At 66.1% G+C, this 22,263-nt stretch overlaps 5 protein-coding genes and 1 long non-coding RNA gene across 14 annotated transcripts; 2 read left to right on the top strand and 4 right to left on the bottom strand.

The window, feature by feature from the left end:
* Positions 1-380: 380 nt before the first annotated feature.
* Positions 381-3,386, bottom strand: CNPY2 (canopy FGF signaling regulator 2). 4 transcript variants are annotated; one of them, XM_030468171.1, is made up of 6 exons: positions 3,127-3,386; positions 2,403-2,525; positions 2,170-2,285; positions 1,800-1,997; positions 1,478-1,574; positions 381-976 (listed from the first exon to the last, which is right to left on the bottom strand). In XM_030468171.1, exons 2-6 carry the CDS (start codon positions 2,500-2,502, stop codon positions 933-935), a joined length of 555 nt encoding a protein of 184 aa, XP_030324031.1. In that variant the 5' UTR covers positions 2,503-2,525; positions 3,127-3,386; the 3' UTR covers positions 381-932. The 4 variants fall into 4 exon arrangements, with proteins under 4 accessions (XP_030324031.1, XP_030324029.1, XP_030324033.1 ...); XM_030468169.1 differs by lacking the exon at positions 3,127-3,386 and adding an exon at positions 2,751-2,785; XM_030468173.1 differs by lacking the exon at positions 3,127-3,386 and adding an exon at positions 2,746-2,761.
* A 7-nt stretch (positions 3,387-3,393) lies between these two features.
* PAN2 (poly(A) specific ribonuclease subunit PAN2) lies at positions 3,394-12,452 on the bottom strand. The gene is given in 28 exon segments (XM_030468162.1): positions 3,394-3,428; positions 3,505-3,616; positions 3,618-3,635; positions 3,637-3,704; positions 3,800-3,893; positions 4,009-4,188; positions 4,361-4,504; positions 4,585-4,742; positions 4,832-4,922; positions 5,030-5,089; positions 5,568-5,705; positions 5,974-6,115; positions 6,555-6,631; positions 6,974-7,072; positions 7,504-7,610; positions 7,877-8,019; positions 8,154-8,353; positions 8,506-8,634; positions 8,708-8,827; positions 8,916-9,035; positions 9,473-9,569; positions 9,858-10,200; positions 10,348-10,615; positions 10,749-10,826; positions 10,919-11,039; positions 11,218-11,387; positions 11,580-11,881; positions 12,400-12,452. Coding segments are annotated over 27 exon segments (3,594 nt in total). The 5' UTR covers positions 11,862-11,881; positions 12,400-12,452.
* Positions 3,584-5,704, top strand: LOC115600008. 2 transcript variants are annotated; one of them, XR_003988765.1, is made up of 5 exons: positions 3,584-3,702; positions 3,794-4,092; positions 4,824-5,065; positions 5,172-5,416; positions 5,616-5,704. It is a non-coding gene; the product is annotated as an uncharacterized LOC115600008 (long non-coding RNA). The 2 variants fall into 2 exon arrangements; XR_003988764.1 differs by having other exon boundaries at positions 4,824-5,077.
* A 1,283-nt stretch (positions 12,453-13,735) lies between the features above and the next one.
* Positions 13,736-15,032, top strand: IL23A (interleukin 23 subunit alpha). Its single transcript, XM_030468103.1, has 4 exons — positions 13,736-14,120; positions 14,256-14,354; positions 14,628-14,753; positions 14,867-15,032. Exons 1-4 carry the CDS (start codon positions 13,947-13,949, stop codon positions 15,005-15,007), a joined length of 540 nt encoding a protein of 179 aa, XP_030323963.1. The 5' UTR covers positions 13,736-13,946; the 3' UTR covers positions 15,008-15,032.
* An 80-nt stretch (positions 15,033-15,112) lies between these two features.
* STAT2 (signal transducer and activator of transcription 2) lies at positions 15,113-20,694 on the bottom strand. Of its 5 annotated transcripts, none has more exons than XM_030468098.1 (24): positions 20,674-20,694; positions 20,271-20,340; positions 20,036-20,167; positions 19,802-19,952; positions 19,628-19,726; positions 19,462-19,554; positions 19,310-19,388; positions 19,132-19,217; positions 18,890-19,038; positions 18,661-18,819; positions 18,321-18,473; positions 18,221-18,241; positions 18,028-18,121; positions 17,874-17,930; positions 17,709-17,792; positions 17,539-17,637; positions 17,239-17,377; positions 17,088-17,137; positions 16,920-17,008; positions 16,703-16,839; positions 16,433-16,621; positions 16,138-16,192; positions 15,432-16,045; positions 15,113-15,359 (listed from the first exon to the last, which is right to left on the bottom strand). In XM_030468098.1, the coding sequence occupies exons 3-24, from the start codon at positions 20,164-20,166 to the stop codon at positions 15,229-15,231; spliced, it is 2,859 nt and encodes a 952-aa protein (XP_030323958.1). In that variant the 5' UTR covers position 20,167; positions 20,271-20,340; positions 20,674-20,694; the 3' UTR covers positions 15,113-15,228. The 5 variants fall into 5 exon arrangements, with proteins under 5 accessions (XP_030323958.1, XP_030323957.1, XP_030323959.1 ...); XM_030468097.1 differs by having other exon boundaries at positions 20,275-20,340; positions 20,674-20,692; XM_030468099.1 differs by lacking the exon at positions 20,674-20,694 and having other exon boundaries at positions 17,239-17,374; positions 20,275-20,427.
* A 416-nt stretch (positions 20,695-21,110) lies between these two features.
* Positions 21,111-22,239, bottom strand: APOF (apolipoprotein F). Its single transcript, XM_030468102.1, has 2 exons — positions 22,160-22,239; positions 21,111-22,080 (listed from the first exon to the last, which is right to left on the bottom strand). The coding sequence occupies exon 2, from the start codon at positions 22,058-22,060 to the stop codon at positions 21,134-21,136; it is 927 nt and encodes a 308-aa protein (XP_030323962.1). The 5' UTR covers positions 22,061-22,080; positions 22,160-22,239; the 3' UTR covers positions 21,111-21,133.
* Positions 22,240-22,263: the final 24 nt, after the last annotated feature.

The following is a 22,263-nucleotide window of genomic DNA, read 5'->3' as shown; positions in this document are numbered from 1 at the left end:
AGGGCAGGCCGGTGACGTCACTGTGCGCTTGGCCATGTGCTGTGAGGCCACCGGGACCGGTGACGTCACTCCACACTCCGCCGCGAGGGCTGGAGGTCGCCCTGTGACGTCACCTCCTGACGTCACCCTGTTACAGCGCCCTGGTTCTGCAGTGACATCAGAGGCTGGCGGGGTGGGGTCACCGTCCCCGCTGACCCCATGGGACAGGGACGGGATCCCCACGGTGACCCCCACGCTGGCTCTGGTGGGCTGTGACACGGAGCTGCTGGGGACATCCCCACCACAGGGAGGGAGCCAGAGCCCCACCAGGGACCCGTGGGGACACCCAGGGCTGCCACCAGCACCCCCACCCTTCCACACACACACACACGGACAGGGGCTCGGGTGGGCACAGCGCCCTGCAGCCCCTTTATTGCCTGAGGCAGGGAGGGGGTCCCCAAACTGGCCCTGACCCCCACGCTGGTGTCCCCTGCCATGGCTCCTGGCAGGCAGAAGGTCCCTGGCTGGTGCAGCCTGGCTGCAGAAATGTCCATCAGGAGCAGGGACACGGTGCCCACGGGAAACAGGGACACGGTGCCCCATGGGAAGCAGGGACACGGTGCCCCATGGGAAACAGGGACACGGTGCCCCACGGGAAGCAGGGACACGGTGCCCCACGGGAAGCAGGGACACGGTGCCCATGGGAAACAGGGACACGGTGCCCCACGGGAAGCAGGGCCGGTGTCCCCAGCACCACAGCTCCAGTGGATGGACACTGAATAAATAGGACGGGAGCCACCAGCAGTGCCTGCAGCGTCCCCAGAGCCATGGTCCTCCCCGGCGTGTCTGGACAAGGTGACACTAGGCAGGGGACATCTGGAGGGAGCCTGGTGCCATCCTGGTCCCACGAGGCCACCGGGGCAGCCGGCTCTGTCCCCGGGGCAGCCGCTGCGTCAGAGTTCGTCGTGTGGGATGTGGAGCGCGTGGTCACACAGGTCTGTGGGGACAAGGGGCAGCGTTCAGGAGGTGGCAGAGCCCGGTGGGGACCCTCCCTGGTGCCACATCCCCTCCCCCAGCACAGGGAGGAGCTGAACCCGCATCCCAGAGCCAGGCTGGGGGCGAGGAGGCTGAGCCCCAGGAGCCCCCGGGGACAGAGCACGTCCCCGAGGCGTGTCCCTGGTGGGGAAGGGACCTGCCCTGGCTTGGCAGGTAACAAACGAGGCCACGGTCAGCAGTAGGGAAGCACAAAGGTCATGGCATGCCCTGACCCCACTGTTTGCGAGCTGGAAATAGCCCCAAGGGACAGGAAATGCCATTGGCTGCGCCTGGAGCCCTGCGCAGAGCTGCCCTGGCTCGGCCCCAGAACAGCCAAAAAAAAACAAACCCAGAGGCAGCTGCACCAGGGCCCAGCCACAGGGGTGGAGGAGTAGGGGCTCCCCCTGGCACTGCTGGAAGAGCTGTGACACCCCCAGGCTGGCAGGAGCCCCCCCCAGCTCACCCGTCCTCTTGCTGCAGAGCCGGTCCTTGACGTTGTCGGCCTCGTGGGAGAGGAACTCGATGAGTTCGTCCTCGTACTCCTCAGCGATGCTCTCACACTGCAACGGGACCCACACTGGCTCAGCCGGTGCCAACAGAACCGGGAGGGTTTGGGGGGGAAGCCAGAGCAGGGCCCTGTGCCCACCCCCCAACTCAGGAGCTGCCGCTCTGATCAGCTCCTTCCCAGAAGGGTCCTGGCTGCCCACCCCCGGGGGTCCCACCCACCCCCCAAAACCTCCAGCAAGCTCCAAGAGGTGCCCAGGAGAGCTCCTCCCCACACCCACCGCAAACTTCAGACTGGAAGCCACATCCCCGTCGATTTTGACCCCCGAGAGGTCCATCTTGGTCCCGTCGTGGGAGATGATGCGCACGTAGCTCTTCCGGTGGCTGGACGGATCCACTTTCTCTCCGTATTCCTTCATCTTCTCGCACACCCTCTCCAGCAGCTCTGTCAGATGTGCCTCCGAGCGGGCGTAGGGCACCTGCGGGACCGGTGGGATCAGCTCTTCCCGTGTGAGTGGGAACACCGGGACAGAGCCTTTCCCCGGGAGCACCGGGAGCGGCCCAGCCGCCTCCAGGGATTTCTCGGGAACGCCGTGGGGCCGCGCTGGCCGTCCCGGCTCTTTTGCATCCCCGGTGCCCGAGCTGTCTCACCTCCACGACCGACTGGCTGCCGTCGGGGTTGATGCGGAAGGAGCCCATCTGGATCGTCTTCCTGGGATCCACCTGCGCGATCTCCCACTCCAGCTCGTCCACCAGCGCCCGGCACGCTGCGGGGAGGACGCGGGGGTCAACGGCACCGCCCGACCCCACGCCAGCCCCCAGCGAGAGCCGCCGGGAGTTCACCGGTGTGACCGGTACCCCCGTCCCGTCCCGTCCGGTCCCACCTCCGCAGTGCAGGTCCTGGCTCCGCCGGGCAGCGGCCGCGGGCAGCAGCGCAGCCAAAGCCACCGCCAGACCCAGCGCGGGCGGGATCCGGACCCTCATCCTGACGGCTCCGTTCAGGCGACCTGCGGGTACCGGCAGCTCCAGCGGGTCCGGGCACCCCCCGGAGCCCCCGCCCTCCCGTGCCGGTGCCGCCTGCCAAGCCCCCTCCCCTCCGGGTTGAGCCCCCCATGGAGCCCCCTCCCCTCCAGGAACAGCTCCGCAGAGCTCCATCCCCTACGGAGCGGCACTCACAGCCCCCCCGCAGCCCCCCAGGACCGACCCGCCCGCCCGAGCCCCCCGCACCGCACCGCGCCGCTCTCCCGTCCCGCTCCGCCGCCCCCCTCCCCGCCCGCCTGCCCCGGGGCTGCCGTCGGTGCCGCCTGCCCCGGCAGGGCCCCGGTGCCTGCCCGCCCGCGGGGAGCGGCCCCTTGGAGTGGGCCGCGGCAGAACCGGTCGGGGCGACGGAGCCGGTCGGACCGGCCGGGGCGGCTCCGGGACCCGCGGCGGGGCCGTCCCGTGCGCAGGCAGCGCTACGGGCAGCCCGAGGGGGGCAGCGCTGAAGGCCCCGGAGCTGCCAGGACCCGGTCCGCGTGGCGCTCGGCCCCCCGGTGGGCGTGGCCTGATGCGGCCCCGCCCCTGCGCCGGTGCTGGTACCGGTACCGGAGGCAATGCCGGTACCGGTACCGGTGCCGTGTCCCAGAGCCAAGGAGAAAGCGGCGGTGCGGGTGTCCGAGGCTGCTTTATGAGGGCGCCCGGGCCGGCGGGCGGTGGAGGGGGGTGGGGGGGTCAGGGGTTCCCGGTACCGGCGGGGAGAGGAAGAGGAAGCCCCGGGGCTCCGGGCACCGGGGGAGGCGCGGAGGGGGTTGGGAGGTGTCGGGGTCAGCCCCGGCCCCGCTGCTGGTTCCAGTTCCACGCGTGTCCCGCCTCCCGCGGGGGGTCCCGGGGCTCCGGTCACAGCGCCATCACCGAGGGGTACACGGCCCCATCTGCGGAGAGAGCGGGGTGAGGGGCGGGGGGTCTGGGGGACACCGGAGGGGAGACCAGGGGGGATGGGGGTCTTACGCTTGGGGCTGCTCTGGCTGTCGGGCTCGGGCACCTTCCAGTCCATCTTCCGCCCCTTCTCGTAGAGCCCCTTGAGCACCTTCCGGAACTCCTCGGGCTCGGCCCCGGGGGGGGCTCAGCTCCAGGTATTTGCCGGTAGAGCTGCAGCGCTGTCCGAGCGTCCTCGATGCTGTCGTGAGTCTCTCCTTGGATCTTCAGGTCTGTGGGGAGAGCCCCGTTAAGGGCAGGGGCTTGGGGGGGAGAATCCAGGGGGTGTTTGCCTCCTCTCCCCCCCATCTCCCTGCTCCAGACTGACCCAGGAAGTACCACGCGAGGAAGCGCAGGGAAATCATCCTCTTCCTGGGGATGTGGAACAGGTAAACTGTGTCAATGACCTGGTCCTTGGGCACCTGAAGGGCAGAGAGGGTCCTGCTAGAGGGGGCAGGGGGGCTGCAGAGCCCCAGCACTGCTGTCAGTATCCTCAGCCCCCCCTGAGCCCCCCGTGTTGGGGCTCAGCACCATCACCATGAGGTTGATGACTCGGAAGTCCTTCTGCAGCCCATGGCCCACAAACTTCACCCCCACGTCGATGAGGAAGCGCAGCTTCAGGTAGGTGGACTTGAGGGTGGTGAGGTGCTTGGAGGAGATCTTGGCATCCAGGTCTCCTGGCTTGATCCCCGAGTACTGGGTCAGGTAATCCACCACCTGCAGGGACCAGGATCAGTGGAGGAGCTGTGGGCCAAGGGGACACGGGGGGGGGCTGGGCTGCCCCCTCCCCAAGCTCCCTGCCAGCATCCGGGGGCTGTGGTGGCAGTGGGAGCCCCTGGGTGGCAGTGGGAGCCCCTGGGTGGCAGAGTGGGTCTGTGGGGTCCTGTACCTGCTCCTGGGTGGAGATGTAGTCATCGATGAAGGGGACACCCTCGTTGGGGCCCTGCCCACGCACACAGGTGATCCGAGCCACCGACATCTGGCTGGGCTTGATGGTGGATTTGGTGCCATCACTGCGCAGCTCAGCCTCCTCCTGTGATGGGGGAAGGGGGAGCTCAGGGACCCGGAGGGGCCACCCCCACGCCCTGTCCCCTCCTTGTCCTGGGGCCTGACCTCGTTCAAAGTGACAAACTCAGCGTCCAGCCCCACCAGGTCACCCGCCTGTGGCATCTCGCTCAGCATGAGGGGGATGAAGGTGGCGTGGCACTTGCGCTGCTTCCGAGCCAGGGAGGCCTCAGCCAGCAGCACGCTGGGCTCGATGGGGTTCTTGACTGCCAGAAAAGGAGGAAGGAAGGGGGGTAGGGGGTGGGAATGAGCCAGAGTCGGCGGCCACACCACCACTTCCACCCCAGGCACTCACTGACGAGGTTGTACTTGGCGTTGAGGTTCCTCCGGGCGTAGTAGAGGATGGCAGGCACCTTCCAGCTCATGTCAAACTGCACGGCCTCACACTGCAGGAAGGGGACGGTGCTGGGGCAGCCCGAGGAGGGGGGCTGTGCCACAGGAACCCCCTCCTTAGGGTCCTGGAACCACCGTCCCACCAGCCCCCAGCACTCACCTTGTCCACGGGCTCGATGAGGAAGTCATTGAAGAGGTACCACTGCTGGTGGGTGACACCCTGGGGAGAGGCACAGGAGCTGCTTCAGGGCCCCCCCGAGGCACCCACTGTGACTCCTCTGCCTCCTCTGCCCCATTACCAGGGAAAGAGGGATGTGACAGTGCCATGTGGGAACTCCCACCCTTCCTGGGACACGGTGGGGAAAGCCCTGCTGCCCTGGGTGGTGACGGCACCGGGGCCAGACAGGGACAACCTCTGCCCAACTCCCAGCCAAAACTCCACAGAGATGCAAGAGATAAGGGATGGAGCCTTGACACACTCTGGGAATTCCTGCTTGGGCATCTCCACCAGACACCAGGAGAGCCCAGAGCAGCCCCTTTCCCTCAGGTATAGGGGGGGTGATGTCTCAGCCCTTACCTGGAAGCACCAGGACCTTTTGGCAACGTGAGCCAGGAGGAAGCAGCCCAACCACATGTAGCTTCTCCAGCCCTTCCCTCCGTGCCCAAGCAGCACGTGGCTGTCCCCTGGCTCTGCTCACCTCCTTCCTTTGGTGGTAGGTCTCCCCCACTTTGATGTGTCCCACCAGGCTGCCCCCCGTGCGGGAATCCAGGATGTGGACGACGGTGGCCATGAGGTCGTAGACATAGACTGAGTCGGGGTCATCATTTGGGCTCAGCTGCAAGAGGAACCTCCTCAGGGGGAAGCACCCAAGCCCTGGCTGCCCAAAAGGCATCTCCCAGGCCTCCAACCCAAACCCCAGAGCTCAGATGTTCTGTCTCAGCACCAGCCCAGAGGTTTCCGTGCTCACCCGAGGTGTCTCTCACAGCTTTGTTCTCTCTCACCCACACGCCCGCAGCAGAAAGTGGTTCTGAAGCAGTTCTGCTCCCACAGCCCCACGTGCACACAACCACTTTGTCCCAGAGAGCCCTCTTCTCAGCCTTTACCTCCTCGTTCTCACTCCAGTTGCAGACATCAAGCTCCTTGCTCTTGGTCAGCTTCATCTTGATGGCGTGGGGGATCCAAATGTTCTTTAGTTCCTCCACAGAGGGATAGGAATGCCCCATGTCAGGGCCCCCCAGCTCCTTCCTGCACAGGGAATCATGGAAAGCCAAGCTGGGGAGAGTCAGATGTTGTCCAGGACAATTTCTTGGGGCAGGATTCACACCACCCCATGGCCAGCCCATTCCTAAACCTCCCACAGTGAAGCCAGAGCTGCCTAAAGCAGGGCCCTGGGAAAGATGCTGGCCACAAAGGGCCAATACCTGGTCCTGGATCTGGAAAGGGAATGGGAATGAGGGTTGGGGGCTCAAAAGTGGGTCACAAAGGTCTCTGAGCACCAATACAGAGTCAGAGCCTGTATTGGCTCTGACCAATACAGAGAGCAGCAAGCAGACCACTCCACAAGGAGCCAGACATGTAAATAATCAGATTATCCTGATGAAAAGCAGCCCTGAGCTCCCCAAGGTTCAGAGAACCACCTAGGAGGTGTCACTGCCAGCTCACCCCTCCAGGGATGGTCACCTACCACTCTCCAAGAGAGATTTCTTTGCCTTTGGTGATGTCAAAGCCTCCCCTCTTCATCATGGCTCTCTGGAAGGCATACTGGCAACAAAACAAGCAAACATCATTGAGCAGCAACAGGCTGGGCTTGGGGACATGTAGGTGACAGCCAGGCCAGAAGTGGGGAAAAGACAAAGAGAGACAGGGAAAAGGACAGCGAGGGCACCCCAGCTGCCCACCCCCTCTGCTGGGCTGCACCCCAGGAGCCTGGGGGAATGAAAAGGTGACTCTGCTGCAGTCCTGTCCCTTTGCCACCTTTTGCTTTCACCTCCCAAGGTGTGGCTCGTGCTACATGTGTGACCAAACACCCACAGGTTCTCCACAAACGGAGTGAGAGACAAGGACAGCAAGAGCAGAGGGAAAACATCTCCTGCAGAGCCCCACCTCAGCCTGCATCCTCCAGAACTCAGCCTCCTTGGAGCTGTTCACCTCACAGTTGATGACCAGGACATCAGGCAGGCAGCGGATATTCCGGGTCTGGACCTGGACAGGGAGCAGGAGATGGAAAACAGGCAGCACCTGCAGCCCTGGGGGGGCTCAGCACAGGACTCAGCACCCACTGCAGTGCCCACCCCAGAGCTCAGGACACTCAGGAGCAGCAGAGACAGGAGGGAGCTGCTGCCCCGGAGCAGGTGGGCTCAGCTCCAGGGTTTCCCCTCTGCTCCCTCTTCCAGGGGATCCCTGTGACACGTGAGATGTATCCCAGCACTCGCACAGTCCCAGAAAACCCCCTGGGGGTGCTGGTTTTCCATCCAGGCCAGGAACCAAATCTCCAGCATCCACTCAGGAGGTTTCCCACTGACTAACGGAGAAACCGCCCGGCTCAGTTGGCAGCACGGGCTGCTTGGCCCTGTTCCAGCCCCTCCTCACAGCCCCTGAGGTGTGACGAGCCTACACCCCACTCCTTGGCTCACCGTGGGTTGGTACTTCTCACAGTTTTCACACCAGGCTTGGGTGTTCTGCTCCAAGCAGATGCTTCGCTTTAAAATCTGGGCAAACTCATAATCCTTGACTGGCTTTTCTGAGAGGAGAAAGGAGAAAAACGTCACCTCCCAACACACACATCTCAACCACTTTAGCTCAGCCAAACCTCTGGGGTTTTCCTCACAACCACCACCGAGAAGGTCAGCCCCCAAATCTGCCTTTCTGTCACCAAAAGCTCGGCTGGCTGGAGCAGCCCTCAGCTGCCGGGTGTGTCACCTGGAGAAGTCAAGGACAGCCCTAGGGACAACAACCCCCACCCACCAGGGAAGAACTGAAGGTGCTGAGCCCTGCCCTGCCCCTCACCAGTGCTCTCAGGGTAGGAGAGGGTGAAGAGCAGTGTGGAGGACACCCGGACAGTTTCCTTGCCACAGCGACACATGCTGCAGTTCTCCATCTCACAGCTGAACAGTTGCCCAATAACTGAGTCCCCCGAGGAGCCAAAACTGCTGGAGAAGAGGAGCAGCAGTGTTAGCAGGACCCTGGTGATTCCTGCAGAGTTCCCTACAAACCCACACCTCTTGGGCTGCAAAACAATTCCTTCCCTTTTTTAGGGGTCTCTGTCCCTGGGCTGGGGGTGTACCTGCTGCCAGCCCCCCGGTACGCCTGGGGCCCCTCCTGCTCCTGGGTCTCCTGGTGCAGCTGGGTGAGGATGAAACGGTTCCAGCTCTGAATCAGCCTCCCCAGGTTCACCTTCCCTGTGGCTTCATCCGAGTCAGCCAGGATCAGCCCCAACGCCGAAGCCTCCGGGATGGTGCGGAAAGCCCGCAGAAAGTTGCTTCCCTGAGGATGGGGCAAGAGTGGCATTGTCACTGAGGTCAAGTGACAGGAGTTTCCCTGCTGATGCCATCACCCGAGGAGCTGGCACCGCCCAGATCCTCCTCCTCCTCTGAGATCTCTCTGACCCCCCAGGCAGCTCCAGCCTCCCCACAGACCTGGCAAGGGTCTCCTCGGGACAGGTCCAGCATGTGGAAGAGCAGACCCAGCTCACAGCCCAGGCAGAACTCCTTCTGGCACAGGTGGTTCTGGACCAGGCAGCGGACTGGCTCCAGGAAATACAGCACCTGGCAGAGAGGGAACAGTCAGGGGGGGGTCCCGGGACTGTGGGGGGGCTGGGCAGGGTTCAGCATTTCCCACCTGGATCATGCAGTTGCAGTAGGCATTGGGAATGTGAGGCTCCAGTCCTGCAAACAGTGTCTTGTTGTAATGCTTGAAGTCAAAGTCTTCCAGCCCCAGCTTGGAGTATTTGATCGTGACCTGGGCAGAGACACCATGGGGTCACGAGCTGCCTTCCCACCCCACGGGACACCAGTGACAGCCTCCCCGTGCCCCAGAAGGCCATCACCTTCCTGTACTTCTTGGCCACCATGTAGAGGTGTGGCTCCTCTTCCCGGCCGATGGGGGACTCGGGGACTTGGCTGAAGTTGTCAAACTCGTTGTCCGACTCTTTTAACCGATAGGGAATCTGTGAGGGGGAGAAGGGAGAGCAGCTGAACCCCGAGGTGGAGCAAAGCACCATGAAATAAGCAGCTCCCGGGCTTCCTGACCTCCCTGAACGGGCAAAACAAATCAACTGGAGAGAGGAGTGGGGCCCCCTCGTAACCTGCACGGGGCCTCCACACCTTCCTTTGCCCAAGGGACTTATTGCTGTGGGAAACTACAGCAGTGCTGTGGGCAAGGCTGGAATGCAGCCGTGTTTTCCCAAGGGTGAGGGCCATGCCATGAACCAGAGCTCAAACCCTTCCTCCAAAGAGCAAGTTACTCAAAGACTGCATCAGAAAAGCTGTCACCTCTACACCTGCCCCCTGCAGCATCCCCAGAGATAGAATGTCACCTCTTGTCCCCACTCTGGGGCTGTCGTGCATGGAGGACACCACACAACCCCCTCCTGAGGGCGAGTACCTGGTTGCGGAGCTTGGTCCTTGGGTTTGGGGCGTAGCCAATGAACCCCACTTTCTTCATGGTGCGCAAAATCTCGGGATCCACTGGAGGGGCTCGCCTGGAAAACACCCCCTGGCTCAGGGGCTGCTCTGCCCAGCAGCATCCTGTACCCACAGGTGGTGCTGGGTGGGGTTACTGGGACCCAGCTGGGGGTTACTGGGTTCCTCCCCCTCCTCAGCCCCTTCCCCCAGGTCTGTTTTCTGTCACAATAAAACACTTGGGCTATTCCAGAGCAGGAGGGAACAACGGAGCCATCCTCCTGCTCCCAAGGCTCCGGGAAGGAGGGGATCCCTGCTGGGGTCAGCTTTCCAGCACTGGTTTTCACTGGGAGAGACCGGAAAATTACCGGGGTGCCGGGGCAGAGTTGGCAGCAGGCCAGTCGGACAGGAGGGTGTCACTGGTGAGAGGCACCGGGATGAGCGAGAGCGGGACAAGGTCCTGGTTCCAGTCCAGGTGGGGCAGCGTGTCCACCATGCAGGGCAAGGCAAAGTCAGTCTCCCGGGAGTAGGCGTTGAAGGTGACCTCGGGGGAATCAGCCCAGAGGTGGACGCAGCCCTCCGAGTCCCCAAAGGCCAGGGCCTGCTTGCTGGCTGAGACATCAAAGGCCATGATGAGGGGCCCGACGGTGTTGACGTGGAAGATGTCAGCGGGGTTGGCCAGGCCGGTGGGCTCACAGAACTGGCACTGCCCTGGGACGGGGAAGCAGAGGGTGATGTGGCACCAGGAGCAGCGTGGCAGGGTGGGCACACGTCTGGCTTACGGGATCGATCCCACCGGGATGTGACCCCCCCCCCTGCCCCGGGGAGGGGGTGGGTGCTGGGTCTGGCTTCGCCCACCTGTCTGGGAGATGATGGCCAAGCGGGAGGTGTAGGTGGGGATGAAGCGGAGGAAGAAGGGGTCGATGTGGACCTGCAGGGGGGTGGTGGCCCTCATCATACGCAGGTCATAGACCTTGAGGAAGCGGTCGCAGGCCAGCCCGTTCATCCGGCTGGAGAACCCACAGGTCACCAGCAGGTTCCCGTGGACGTCGAAATCCGACAGACTTCCTGAGTGGGCATCGAACTCGTGTTCCACCACGAACGTGCGCAGGTCCCGGAGGGAGACCTGGGAGAGGGAGTCGGGTGCTGGGGACCAGCCCGGGAGAGCCCAGGAGCTCTGGGGAATGCTGGATGCACACTCCAGGGTTGGCAGGGCTGGCAGTGGGACAGGGCTGGCAGTGGGACAGGGCTGGCGTTACCTTCCCTGAGGTGTGCCCACAGAAAAAGAAGCGGTTGGATTGCCTCATGATGGTGATGCCAGGAACCTCCACGGTGTACTGGGAAGGAGAGAGCAGAGCGGGGTGAGCCCTGGCACAGATCATCCCCTCACCCACCCTGCTGCAAGGAGAAGCCCCCAGCCCAGCCGTACCTTCTGTGTCTCCTGGACGGTGTTGAGGTCTATCTCGAGGACGTGGTTCTGCAGCCCCCCCACCAGCAGCGTGCTGCTGTCAGTCAGCAGGAGGCTGTGCATGTCCTCAGCCTCCTCCATGCTGCAGGAGAGGAGAGAGCAGAGCCCTGGCACTCCCACCCAGCTCAGGGGGCAGCGGGGAGGGGGCAACAGATCTGCCCTCACCCTCTCCCACCTCCAGCCCTGGCACTGCTGGTGGAGGGGCCGTGGCAGCTCCTGGGTCTGGCACCCCCCACCCCCCTCCCCAGGCCTGCACTCACAGGTAGTCAAAAATGATGAGGCCACCTCGAGACATGTACTTCAGGTTGGTTTTGGTCAGGAAAAGGACGCCGTTCTCCAGGCTCTGGATCTGTCGGATGTCATCGCTGCTGTTCACTTGGAAGGAGGAATATCTCTCCAGGGTGGGGCCAAAGAAGGAGGTGGCGTGGCCCTAAAACCACGGGGACAGGGTCACCACCACCCCCCTGGGCTCACCCAGGGGGCAAAGGGCCATCGCCTGCCTTCCCCCCCGTGTGTCCCAGCCGGGGAGGGACCCTCGGGCCGTGCCCTTTCCAGACTCCTCATCCCGGCTGGCGGAGGTGGCGAGCGGGGCGGGGAAGGTCCCTGCCGGGGGGGCACCTACCCCGTGGTTCCCCACCCACAGCATCTCCTCGTGAAGGTCGAAATGGGAGGCGGCGACGGGCACCCCCACCTCGGAGACGGCGGTGTGGAGCTCGCTGTACATCCCCTCCATCAGGTGAACCGACTCGGGCACCGCCATCCCCTCCAGCGGGACCCCCTCGGCGTCCAGCTCCACGTTCTGCAGGAGGCTGGGGTTGAGGTGCGGGTCGAGGACGGGGTCCAGCGCCGGGTGCAGGGGGGCCGCATACTCGGCAAGGGAAGGGTCGAGACCGTCAAAATTCATGGTGGAAACCGGCGCTTGCCCTGGCACGGGAAACGGAACCGAGCGGCTCCCTCAGAAACACCGGGACCCGGTTCTTGGAACCGCCGGCTGAAGCCCGGTGACTCCCAGGGATGGAGCCGGCGGGCGGAATCCCCAGCGAGGGCCAAGGTGCGGAGCCCCGGACGGGGCTACCGGCAGCACCGGGACCTCCCAAGTCCCTTCTCCGGGACACGGCGGGGAGCCCCGGTGCTCCGGGTACCCCAAACCCCGCTCGGACCGGCTGCTCCCGGAGCTCGGGGCACCGGCCGGACTCCCGCTGCCCCACGAACCGCCCTTCCGCCCCGGCTCCGGCTCCGCCCCCGTTATCTCCGCAGCCCGATACCGGGCCCACCGGCGGTATCGGCGGCCGCAGAGCCGCAGCCGTTGGCGGCGGGGCGGGGCACGGGGAGGGGGGAGCCCGGCCCGGTCCGAACCGAACCGCGGGCGCCGCGGGGCCGCCGCTCCCCGTTACCCAGAACCCCCCGCGCTCCGGCCAAGCATTGCCCGCACCCGCCATTACCGAGCAGCCGCGGGCAGACCCTGCCCGGGCCGTGCCTCCGGGCCCGTCCCGCCGGGCCGCCCCTCCCGCCGTCACTATGGCAACGGCTCTCCCCGCGCTCCCGCCCGGTAAACCGGGGGGCCGCGGCCAATGGCAGCGCGGAGCCGTGGGCACTGCCCAATCAGCGCCTGGGGGGGGCGGGACCAAGCGGGGCGGCGGACGGCGCGGCGGAGGGGACAAAAGGGTTGAAATCGGCCGACGGGGAAGCGCACGGGAAGGGGGCAGCGCACCGGGAGCCACCGGCCCCCTGGACCCAGCCCCGCACAGACCCCCGGGCTCTGTCTGCGGCCCCACGCTGTTCGCTGACGTCGTACTGCAGCCCCCTGGGCCCACGGGTGTCACAGAGCGTCCCCGGTGACCCACCGAGCCCCCCGTGTCGCCTGGCACGTGTACCCGTGGGTCTCACCGTGCCCACTGGTGTCAAACACACACATACCGTGAGGTCCCAGTGTGTCCCCCAACGTCCTGCAGTGTCCGTATCCCACTGATTTCCACCGTGTCCCCCGCCCCCCGTGGGGTCCCAGTGTGTCTCTCGCTGTCCCAGGGGGTCCCACAGTGTCCTATGTGGTGTCACCGTGCCCATCGGTGTCACGCAGCCTCCCTCCCATCAGCTCCCAACGTGTGCTCGAATGCCCCTCAGTGTCCTACGGTGCCCCCTGACAGCCCACAAAGCCCCACAGTGTCCCACTGGTGTCCCCCACGCTGCCCCGAGACCCCCGCCCCGGCCTCCCTCTCCCAAACCCCGAAGACACGTCGCCGCGGGGAGGGCCCCCCCCTCGTCCCCCGGCACGGGCGCGATACCTGTACCGGTCCAGGCACCACGGTCCCGGGGAAGGCCGGGGGCAGCCCCCGCGGGGGGGACAAGGAAGCGCCGGAGCCTCCACGTCGGGGCCGCCGCGATTGCGGGACCCGAGGCTGAGGGGGTCTGGGGGGGTATCGGGGGGCGCGGACGGGGGGGAAGCCCCACCAGGGCACCGCGGCCCCGGGGGCCGTCCCGGTTGATTTCCCGGTGCTGTCGGGGGAGCGGGATCACTGACGGGGAACAGTGGAGGGAAACCGGGGAGCATAGAGGGGAGACATCGAGGGGACGCTGGGGGGACACCACGGGGACATCTCCGGGGTGGGAGTTCCCGCCTCACCCGGGCTCCAGGTGCGCTCGGCGGGGCGGCCCAGGTACGGCGGGCGGAGGGTCTGGGAGCGGGCGGGGGTCTCGAGATGGTCGCCGTGTCCCGGTCCCGCCTGTGCCGCCGTTGCCGCGGTGCCCCCCGGCGCGGAGCCGCCAGGAACTGCCCCGGGTTTTCCTGCCCATCCCGTCCCGACCCGCGGCGGCGCGGGGCCGGGAGCGGCGGGGGGCAGCCCGGGGACCCCGGCCCGGTATCAGTTCTGCTTTCGAGGGAGGCGGCGATTTCGCAGTAAGGGGCGGGTGACACCTGCCCCGGGGATTCCCCACCTGCAGCCGCCTCCTCATAAGATCCCGGTGGCGGCGGCAGAGGAGACACCGACGGATCATGGTCCCGCTCCAGCACCTCCGTCTCTGCCTCTGCCTCCCGCTGCTGCTGCTGCCGCCTCCCGCGGCCCCGGCTCCGGTCCCGCACCCCAGCACCAACTGGGCCGCTTGTAGGACCCTCTCCCGGGAGCTGTCGCGGCTATTGGCGACCCTCAAGGAGCCCCACCGGGTCCTGGTGAGTGCGGGGGGGTGACGGGAGGGGGCTTGGACAGGGACCCCGGAGGTCTGCGGTGCATCCCGGAGGGAAAGGTGCGCCCGGGGTGGGGGGAACCACGGGGTGCGGGGATCCCACTGATCCCCCGCTTGGCAGGAGGAGACGCACCTGAGCGAGGAGGACCCCAAGAATTGGCCCCCTCGGATCCGCTGCAGTGATGCCTGCGACCCTCCCACGCTGGACACCAATAACACGGTACCGGGGGCTGCAGGGTGCTGGGGGGGCCTCAGTGGGGCAGGCAGGAGCCCCGAGGGTGCCTGGGGAGGCACAAGATGGGGACCGCGCCGGGGGATGTTCTTGGGAGTCTCAGGGGTGCTGAGGGATCCCAGGGGTGCCCGAAGCCCTCAGTGATGCTGATGGATGTGCCCAGGGGTTCTGAGAATGGGCTCGGGGGATACCGGGGGGGGGAAGGTTTCAGGGGTCGATGCCGGGGGTCCCAGGCTCTGCCTGATGCCTCACATCCCCCAGCGCTGCCTGCAGCGGATCCTCCAGGGGCTGCAGCAGTACCGGGACCTGTTGGGCTCCGACATCTTCACCGCTCGGCCCCTGCCCCAGCTGGAGGCTGCTCTGGACCAGCTGCTGGGACTCATCCAGGTGAGGGGCTGGGGGGGCCAGGGTGGGCAGCAGCCTCAGGGCAGCCCCTTCCTCTCCCAGCTAGGGAACCGGGAGCCCTTGGACACAGATCCCTGACCCCACTGTCCCCACAGCAGGACCGTGGCCGCCCCCCCCGGCGCCCCGTGGCCCCCAGCGAGGCGTGGGCTCACCCTCTGCTCCAGCACCTGGCCCTCCAGCGCCTCCAGTCCTTCACCACCATCATGAGCCGCGTCTTCACCCACAGCGCCCGCTGAGGCCACCCGCACATGGACCCCCTCTCTATTTATTCTCCTTTGCCCCCCCCCCCCCCCCCCGGTCTATTTATATGCGATGTTCCCTATTTATCTCGGGTATTTATGAGTTTCTAATAAAGGTCTGAAGGAAACAAGCAGCTCCCTGTGTTTGGTGACCACAGGGAGCGCGGTCAGATGGGGCAGGAAGAGGTTTATTTATGGGGGGGGGGTCACTGGAGGAGTCACTGGAAGTCACTGTCGTCGATGTGGAGTGAGGGGAAGTCGGTGGTGAAGAGGGAGCTGACGGGGGACAGGGCCACGTCCTCGGGCTGTGGCAGGAAAGGGTCCCGGGCATCCAGGAGTGCAGCATTGCCTGCAGGACAGGGAGAGGTCAGTGCTCAGGGGATGCCTCCCCCCCGAGGTCCCTCCCAGCCCCAACACTCACTGGCCAGCCTGGGGCACAGCTCCTCCTGCTCCCTGTCCATGTTGGGCATCAGCTCCACCACCTCCAGTGCCTCCAGTATCCCCAAGTGTGGCTCCAGTGATGGCAACACCTCCTGCCCCTGGGGCAGTGACTCCAGTTGCAATGTCCCCTGCTCCTGGGAGACTACCGGTGGTTCCATGGTCCCCAGTGCTGGCTGCAGCATCCCCAGCCCACTGGTTAGCACCTTCGGTGTCCCCAACCCCCCTGGTCCCACCTGCATCATCTCCTGGCTGTTGGGGACCACATGCAGCACCAGCTGCTCCCCAGTCCCTGGCTGCAGCACTTTTGAGACCCCTAATCCCACCTGAGGTGGCTGTGGTGGCTCCAGGTCTTGGGAACCTGTTTGCAGTGTCCTCAGGTCCCCAGTCTGCAGCATCCCCAAGCCCTCAGGCTGCAGCATCCCTGGGCTGGTGGCCACCACCTGCAGCATCCCTTGGTTCCCAGATGTGACCTGCACCATCCCCAGGCCACCAGGCTGTTGTGTCCCCAGCTCCCCAGGCTGTAGCTGCAGCGTCTCCAGGTTTTCTGTGGCAGCCTCCAACTCCTCTTCTGTCTGCCAGGACTCATTTGGCTGCCTGCAGAGAGGGGTCAGGCTCAGGGGACACACAGGGCTGTAGGCAGAGGGCCCTCCTTCCCATGGGGTCAGGGAAGGACCAAGGTCTCTCACCTGGAGGACACACGGATGAGGCGCTGCTTCAGGTACTTCTGCTCTGTCAGGTTCCCTGGGGACAGAGAGGAGAGGTCGGAGGGGAAGCGGGTGCTCCCCCTGTGCCGTGCCACGCTGTGCCACACCACACCCTGCCGTGCCACACTGTGCCACACTGTGCCACGCTGTGCCATGCTGTGTCATGCTGTGCCACGCTGTGCCACACTGCACCCCACTGTGCCATGCTGTGCCACACCACACCCTGCTGTGCCATGCTGTGCCATGCTGTGCCACGCTGTGCCACGCTGTGCCGTACCGTCCTGCCGCTGGCTGTAGTAGGGCCCAAAGGCCTCGTCACGGGGGGTGTCGGGGTACAGGAACTGGAGGGGGTTCTCGGGGATGTTCTCCTCCACCAGCACTTGGTAGTCACGGATGATGTCGGGCAGTGCCAGGGACGCCAGCTCAGCCGCGGTGTAGGGAGCGACCGCCGGGAATGCGGGGGGCCCTGCAGGGAGGGGGGGGGGGTGTCAGCACCCAGGGCAGGCCTGAGGCTGGGGTGAGGGGCTAGGCTTTGGAGGGTGCTCACCGCTCTCGGGGTGCTCCACCCAGCTGCAGGTGATCCCCCCCATGACGGTCTCGCTGAACCGGAGCAGGAACGTCCCCGTCCGCTTCCCCTTCAGCAGTTTCTCCGTTTGCTTCCGGCTCACGAAGCCCAGGATGAGCCTGGGGGGAAGGTTGTGTGTGCATGGTCAACCCCTGACACCCCCAGGGCCCCAGCCCCCCACCCCTGCTCCTGCTCCTACCCATCCTTCCAGAGCTGCTTGAGGTGCTCCTGGAGCAGCCCCAGGGTCCCATCCAGCCAAGCCCAGAAGGAGAAGCCAGAGGCACTGTCCTGCAGGAGAGGATGGGTTAGAGGGGAGAGGGGGATGGAGGGACAGGGGGTTGGGGGACGGGGGTCAGGCAGCCCTCACCTTGGAGAACTTGTGCCAGGACACAGTGCTCTTTGGAGATGGCTTTGAACCTTTGAGGAGAGGGCAGGGGTGAGGTGAGGGGGGCAACACCCCAGCCCTGGGGGTCTGTCTCAGTGGGGACAGGGGGCTTAGGGCTGGATCCTGGCCTTACCAAAGAGCTTCTTTGCCAGCATGAGGAGGTGGTTCTGGTCCAGGCCCCGCTCGGCCACGCTCTCAAACTGCCAGCTCAGCACCTCGGCCAACTGCGGCCAGGGCGCCGGGGGCGGCGCGGAGAAGAACGATTGCTCCTGCTGGAGATGGGGTGAGTGGGGACAGAGACAGGGATCAGGAGCCTGGGACACAGCATGGGGACAAACACCAGGAGAGGAGCAGGGATGGAGACATGGGACGCCAGGAGCAGGGTGGGGGGCAGCGGGGGATGGCGCAGGGCCGGGGTGGGGATCCCGCTTGCCTTAGGCTCGCAGCTGAACATATTGAACCAGAGGATGGAGGCCCAGGCACTGGAGAGCTGGTTGTTGTTGGAGATGATGATGAAGGGCAGTGTGGAGGTCTGCGGGGGGAGCGGGGGTCAGGCTGGCAGTGCCCAGACCTCCCCAGCCCCCCCCAGCCCCCAGCCCTCACCTCCAGCTCCAGCTCCAGCCCACAGTAGGCATACGCCAGCGTGAAGGTGATGAGGTGCAGCTCCTCCGTCACAACCAGGGGGCCCTGCGCAGAGGTGGCACCGTGGGGGCACTGTGGGGGGCACTGACCATCCTTGCACCCCGCAGCCTCCAGCCCCGCACTCACCTCGCTGGCGCCTTTGCTGCTCTTGCCTGACCTGCTGTCCTTCTGCTCCTTCAGTGTCTGCGGGCAGGAGGGAGTCAGGGGGCCGGGTCCAGGGTCCTTGCCCCGCTATCCCACCCACCCCACAGAGGACCCAGCGGGTGAAGAGGAGCCCTACCAGGTACTGGAAGTCACAGACCAGCCCATCCTGTGGGCTGTCCCCTGCCAGGAGGGTTTTGCTGCTTGACGTCAGGATGTTGAACCTGCGAAACCTGCGGGGCAGAGCGAGGCAGCAGGTGGGGGGTCCGGACCCCCCGGGGGGGGGACACAACAGCCCTGCCCACTGCAGTCAGCACTGTCTCCACTCTCACCCTTTTATCTTGGGGGGGTCCCTGCAAAAGAAAACAGGGAGGTAAGCAGGCAGTGGGGCCCCCGGGGTGGGGAAGGGGTGTCTCCCCCAGGGATCCTGACCTGTCGATGTGGATTTTGGCCTCCATGTGGTGGTTGCGGTCGTGCAGGCGGACGAGCAGGCGGGCGCGGGCCGAGAACTTGCTGGCGGTGCGCAGGACCAGCGGCCGCTTGCAGGGGTTGGGCATGCAGGGCTGCTGCTCCACCACGAAGGCACTGAGAGGACACCCTCAGCATCAGGGCTGACCCCAAACCCTCCTGAAACCTCCCTGGCTCCCTCCCTCTCAGCACCAGGGCTGACCCCAAACCCTCCTGAAACCTCCCTGGCTCCCTCCCTCTCAGCATTAGGGCTGATCCCAAACCTTCCCAAAACTTCCCTGGCTCCCTCCCCGCAGCCCCCCACCTCTGCAGCAGGTAGGTGAGCAGCTCCCGCAGCCGCTGCTCCAGGTGAGGGGTCTTTTCCTTCAGAGGGTCCCTCTCGTAGGTCACCTTCTGACGCAGGTCCCCCAGCGCCCGCAGCAGCTGCAGCAGCTGGAAGAGCCCCTGGCCGAGCTCTGTGAACCTGTGGGCACCAGGGGCTCAGTGGGCTCTGGCCCTGCACCCCCTCGCCCCCGTCCCCATCCCGTCCATACCAGGTCTCCAGTGGGCGCAGGCAGGTGTCGGTGGGAGCTCCCAAGCAGCTCCGTTTTTGCCGCTGCTTCCAGGCCTCCAGTTCCTTCTGCAGAAAGTCCAGCAGGGTCTCGCTGCGTCCCAGGAGCTGCTGCATCTGTGCCAACACCTCCTGAGGAGGCACAAAGGGGGGTGAGTGAGGGGCGAGAGCTGGCTGCAGCCTCCCCCCCCTCCACTTCCCGGGACAGCTCCAGCCCTCTCTCACCTGACGCTGCCTGTCCAGGATCTGCAGCTTGGCCTGGAGAGACTGGATCTGCTGGGCATACTGGGGGTCGCTGGTCCTGGCCTGGCCTGCAGGCAGGGGGTGAGGGAGAGGTGGGGGGGGTCACAGGTGAGCACCCACCCACACCACTGCACTCGGGATGTGCAGGATCAGGCCTTACCTGGCTGGAAGTACACCTTGTAGCAGAAGTCAAAGGAATCCTGCAGGTCCTCCAGGTGCCGGAAAGCCCGTTCAGCCTCCTGGGAGCAGAGACCTCAGGGTAAGGGTCTGGCGGTCTCTGGGGGGTCCATGGGGGGCCAGGGGGTCTGTTACCTGCAGGGCTGTGTTGAACTCAGCCAAGCGCCGCTGGATCTGCTGCTGCCGATCGCTCTGTGGGGGTGTGCTGGGTGCTGGGGCAGCATCCCCCTGCAAAGAGATGGGGCTTGGGGCAGTGGCTGGGGGTGTCCTGGGGGGCTGGGGGGAGGGGGCTTTGCCCTACCTGTCCCCTTGCCTGCTCCAGACGCAGGATCCGCTGCTCCTCCTGCAGCAGGTTGGCTACCAGGTTGGCAAAGTCCTCCGGGCACTTCTGGAACTTCTCCTGTGGAGGGACTGGGGGGGGTCAGCGAGGCACTGAGCCCCCCGGTGTCCCCCCACCCACACCCCCGCTGCCCACCTGGAGGTCACGCCGGGCCTTGCGCAGGTTGTGCTTCAGCATGAAGTCCTCGTCCCCCAACCCCGGGCTGCCCAGGTGCTCTCCCAGCAGTGCCAGCAAGGAGTGGAAAAGCATCAGGGCATGGGAGGAGCACGGCTCAGCCGCCTGGCGCCTGCGGCACAGGGAGCTCAGCACCAGCACGGGGGGTTCAGCACTGGCCCAGCCCCCCAAGACCCAGACCCAGACCACCATTACCAGTTCTGGTTCTCGATCCAGGCTGCCAGGCACTGTCGCACAACCATGGGCAGAGCAGCCATGGAGTAGAGCTGGTCAATCTGCTTCAGGCGGGCGTTGGGCAGAGCCTGCACCTCCTGCCACTGGGCCATGCTGGGGAGGGGGGGAGGTGGGCGTCAGGGCTGCCCTGCCAACCCCCCGAAACAGCACCACCAGGGGATGTAGGAGCAGCACCTACAGACCCCCATGCACCCACCTACCCGCCTGCAGCACCGGGGGCCCGCCGGTCCCTCTGCTCCTGCCGGGCACGGGCTGGCAGCCCCGTCCTGGTGGGGGGACAGGGTCAACAGCCGCAGATGTCCCCACCCGAGGCTGAGCTGTCCCGAGCTGCAGGGGTACCCCCCCTCCCCGAGGGTTCTCTGCACCCCCGGCACGGCTCCCTGGCTCCCTCCCCACAGACACCCCATGACCGGTTCCCCTTGTACCCCTAGACAGGTCCCCTGCACCCCGCGCCCCCGGGGGACACCCCCAAAAGACCCTGGAGGAGCCCCAGTCGAGACCCCCTCTCTGTGCTTCCCCCGGGGACATCAGAGCTCCCCGTCCCCGAACCGGCACCGTGCAAACCGGACCCCCGGGACCCCCCGTACCCCCGTTCTCACCTCTTCGCCCGGAAGGCGCCTGGGCCACGCCCCCCACCTCACTCTGCACGGTGATTGGTGGAGGGCGGCAGCGAGGCCACGCCCACCATCCCGGAGAGTGAGGATGATGAGGGCGGGGCACTTCCCCGAAATGACGTCAGAGCGGGGGCGGGGCCAGAGGGAGCGAGCGGAGGGGAGGAAATGGGGGGGGGAGGGGCTGCGGGGAGAGGGGACCGGGACCGGGATCGGGACCGGGACCGGGATGGGGACCGGGACCGGGACCGGGACAGGGCGGCGGGAGGCAGAGCCGGGCCAGCAGCACACTCGGGGTGCGATGGGGACAGGGACACGTGGTTCGGCCATGTCCTCCCCGCGGCTCTAAGGTCGCCGTGCCCCGGGGCGGGATGTCCCCGCATCGATCCCTCCCTCACCCGCGGGGCAGGGACAGGGACACGGAGTCGGCGCCGCACGAGGCTTTTATTCAGATGATGAGGACGGGGCCGCTGTGGGCGGTGGGGGCGGGCGGGGGGTCCCCGTCCGAGGTGAAGTAATGGACGAGCGCCCGCACCCCGGCCTTGAGCCCCGGCTTCAGTCCCAGCTGCAGCCCCAGGGCCACGGGGCCGCTGATGCCGGCGGTGAGGGCGGCCAGGCCGGTGTAGCCCAAGTCCTCGGCGAATTCCAGGGCCCGGGTGGAGGCCTGGGCTCGGCAGCCCTGGAAGGCGTAGTAGATGCTGGTGCCCAAATTGTAGAAGGTGCTGACGCCCGGCACCCACTCCAGCACCCCGTGGGCCTCCTGCTCCCCCGGCGGGTTGCAGACATTGTCCTCCTCCTCCTCCTCCCGCCGGTGCCTGCGGGTGCGGGTGCAGGGTGGAAGCCGGGCAGGGGCCCTGGAGCCCGGGGACATCCAAACCCCCTGGGCCCTCACCAGAGGGGCCGTGGGATGGGCGGTGGGTGCGCAGGGCAGAGCCGGGGCAGAGCCCCCCGACCTCACCAGGCTGAGGAGCAGGAGAGGCAGGGGGCTCAGGGGGTCCCGGGGCCCCCGCAGACGTGCCAGTCCCCGCAGCAGCGCGGTGGCCTCGGTGGGGCCCATCTCCCAGGAGAGCCCCAGAATCTCTGCCTCGGCCTGGGGCCCGCAGGCGGCCGCGCTCAGCGCCAGCACCATGGCAGCACGGGCCAGGCTGCGGGCTGGCACCGGGAGCTGAGCGAAACCGGGGAGGGCAGAGGGGCGCAGGGCCTGGCACGAGACCCCGCGCCCCGTTAGAGCCCGCGGTGGGATGAGCTCCGTCAGTTGTGCCAGCAGCGCCCGTGCCACCGCCCTGTCATCGGCCACCGGCCCTGGGGACACCGTGGGGACAGCGCTGACCCCCAGGCTGAGGAAGAGTGGGAGGAAAAGCAGAGCCTGGGGCATGGCGGCAGCTCTAGGACAGCCTGTGGAGGCAGAAGGGGCCGAGCCCGGTCAGTCCCCCGCAGCCACAACCCCCCACGGCCCCCCAACGCCCCAGCTCACCAGCACCGGTGTCCCCTGCCCCGTCCGGCCGCGGTGGCCACAGCCCCCGTGGTCACTTTATAGCTCCGGTTATCAGGAGGTGTTGCAACACGCGGGGCCTCGCC

This window comes from Calypte anna, chromosome 33, assembly GCF_003957555.1.
Source record: "Calypte anna isolate BGI_N300 chromosome 33, bCalAnn1_v1.p, whole genome shotgun sequence".
Lineage (NCBI taxonomy): Eukaryota > Metazoa > Chordata > Aves > Apodiformes > Trochilidae > Calypte > Calypte anna.
The sequence above is the reverse complement of the archived record's forward strand: the minus strand, read 5'-3'. Positions and strand labels throughout refer to the sequence as shown.

What these genes read in the sequence shown, in the direction of transcription:
- CNPY2 (XM_030468171.1), bottom strand. Translation starts at nt 2,502, where the DNA reads ATGAGGGTCCGGATCCCGCCCGCGCTGGGTCTGGCGGTGGCTTTGGCT. An exon ending in CCAGGACCTGCACTGCGGAG is followed by an intron (nt 2,286 to 2,402) that starts GTGGGACCGGAC and finishes TCCTCCCCGCAG; the next exon opens with CGTGCCGGGCGCTGGTGGAC. An exon ending in GCTCTGCAGCAAGAGGACGG is followed by an intron (nt 977 to 1,477) that starts GTGAGCTGGGGG and finishes TTGTCCCCACAG; the next exon opens with ACCTGTGTGACCACGCGCTC.
- IL23A (XM_030468103.1), top strand. Translation starts at nt 13,947, where the DNA reads ATGGTCCCGCTCCAGCACCTCCGTCTCTGCCTCTGCCTCCCGCTGCTG. An exon ending in CGCTGGACACCAATAACACG is followed by an intron (nt 14,355 to 14,627) that starts GTACCGGGGGCT and finishes CACATCCCCCAG; the next exon opens with CGCTGCCTGCAGCGGATCCT. An exon ending in AGCTGCTGGGACTCATCCAG is followed by an intron (nt 14,754 to 14,866) that starts GTGAGGGGCTGG and finishes CTGTCCCCACAG; the next exon opens with CAGGACCGTGGCCGCCCCCC.
- STAT2 (XM_030468098.1), bottom strand. Translation starts at nt 20,166, where the DNA reads ATGGCCCAGTGGCAGGAGGTGCAGGCTCTGCCCAACGCCCGCCTGAAG. An exon ending in TGGATCGAGAACCAGAACTG is followed by an intron (nt 19,953 to 20,035) that starts GTAATGGTGGTC and finishes CCTGTGCCGCAG; the next exon opens with GCGCCAGGCGGCTGAGCCGT. An exon ending in TCTGTGACTTCCAGTACCTG is followed by an intron (nt 17,931 to 18,027) that starts GTAGGGCTCCTC and finishes TCCTGCCCGCAG; the next exon opens with ACACTGAAGGAGCAGAAGGA.
- APOF (XM_030468102.1), bottom strand. Translation starts at nt 22,060, where the DNA reads ATGCCCCAGGCTCTGCTTTTCCTCCCACTCTTCCTCAGCCTGGGGGTC.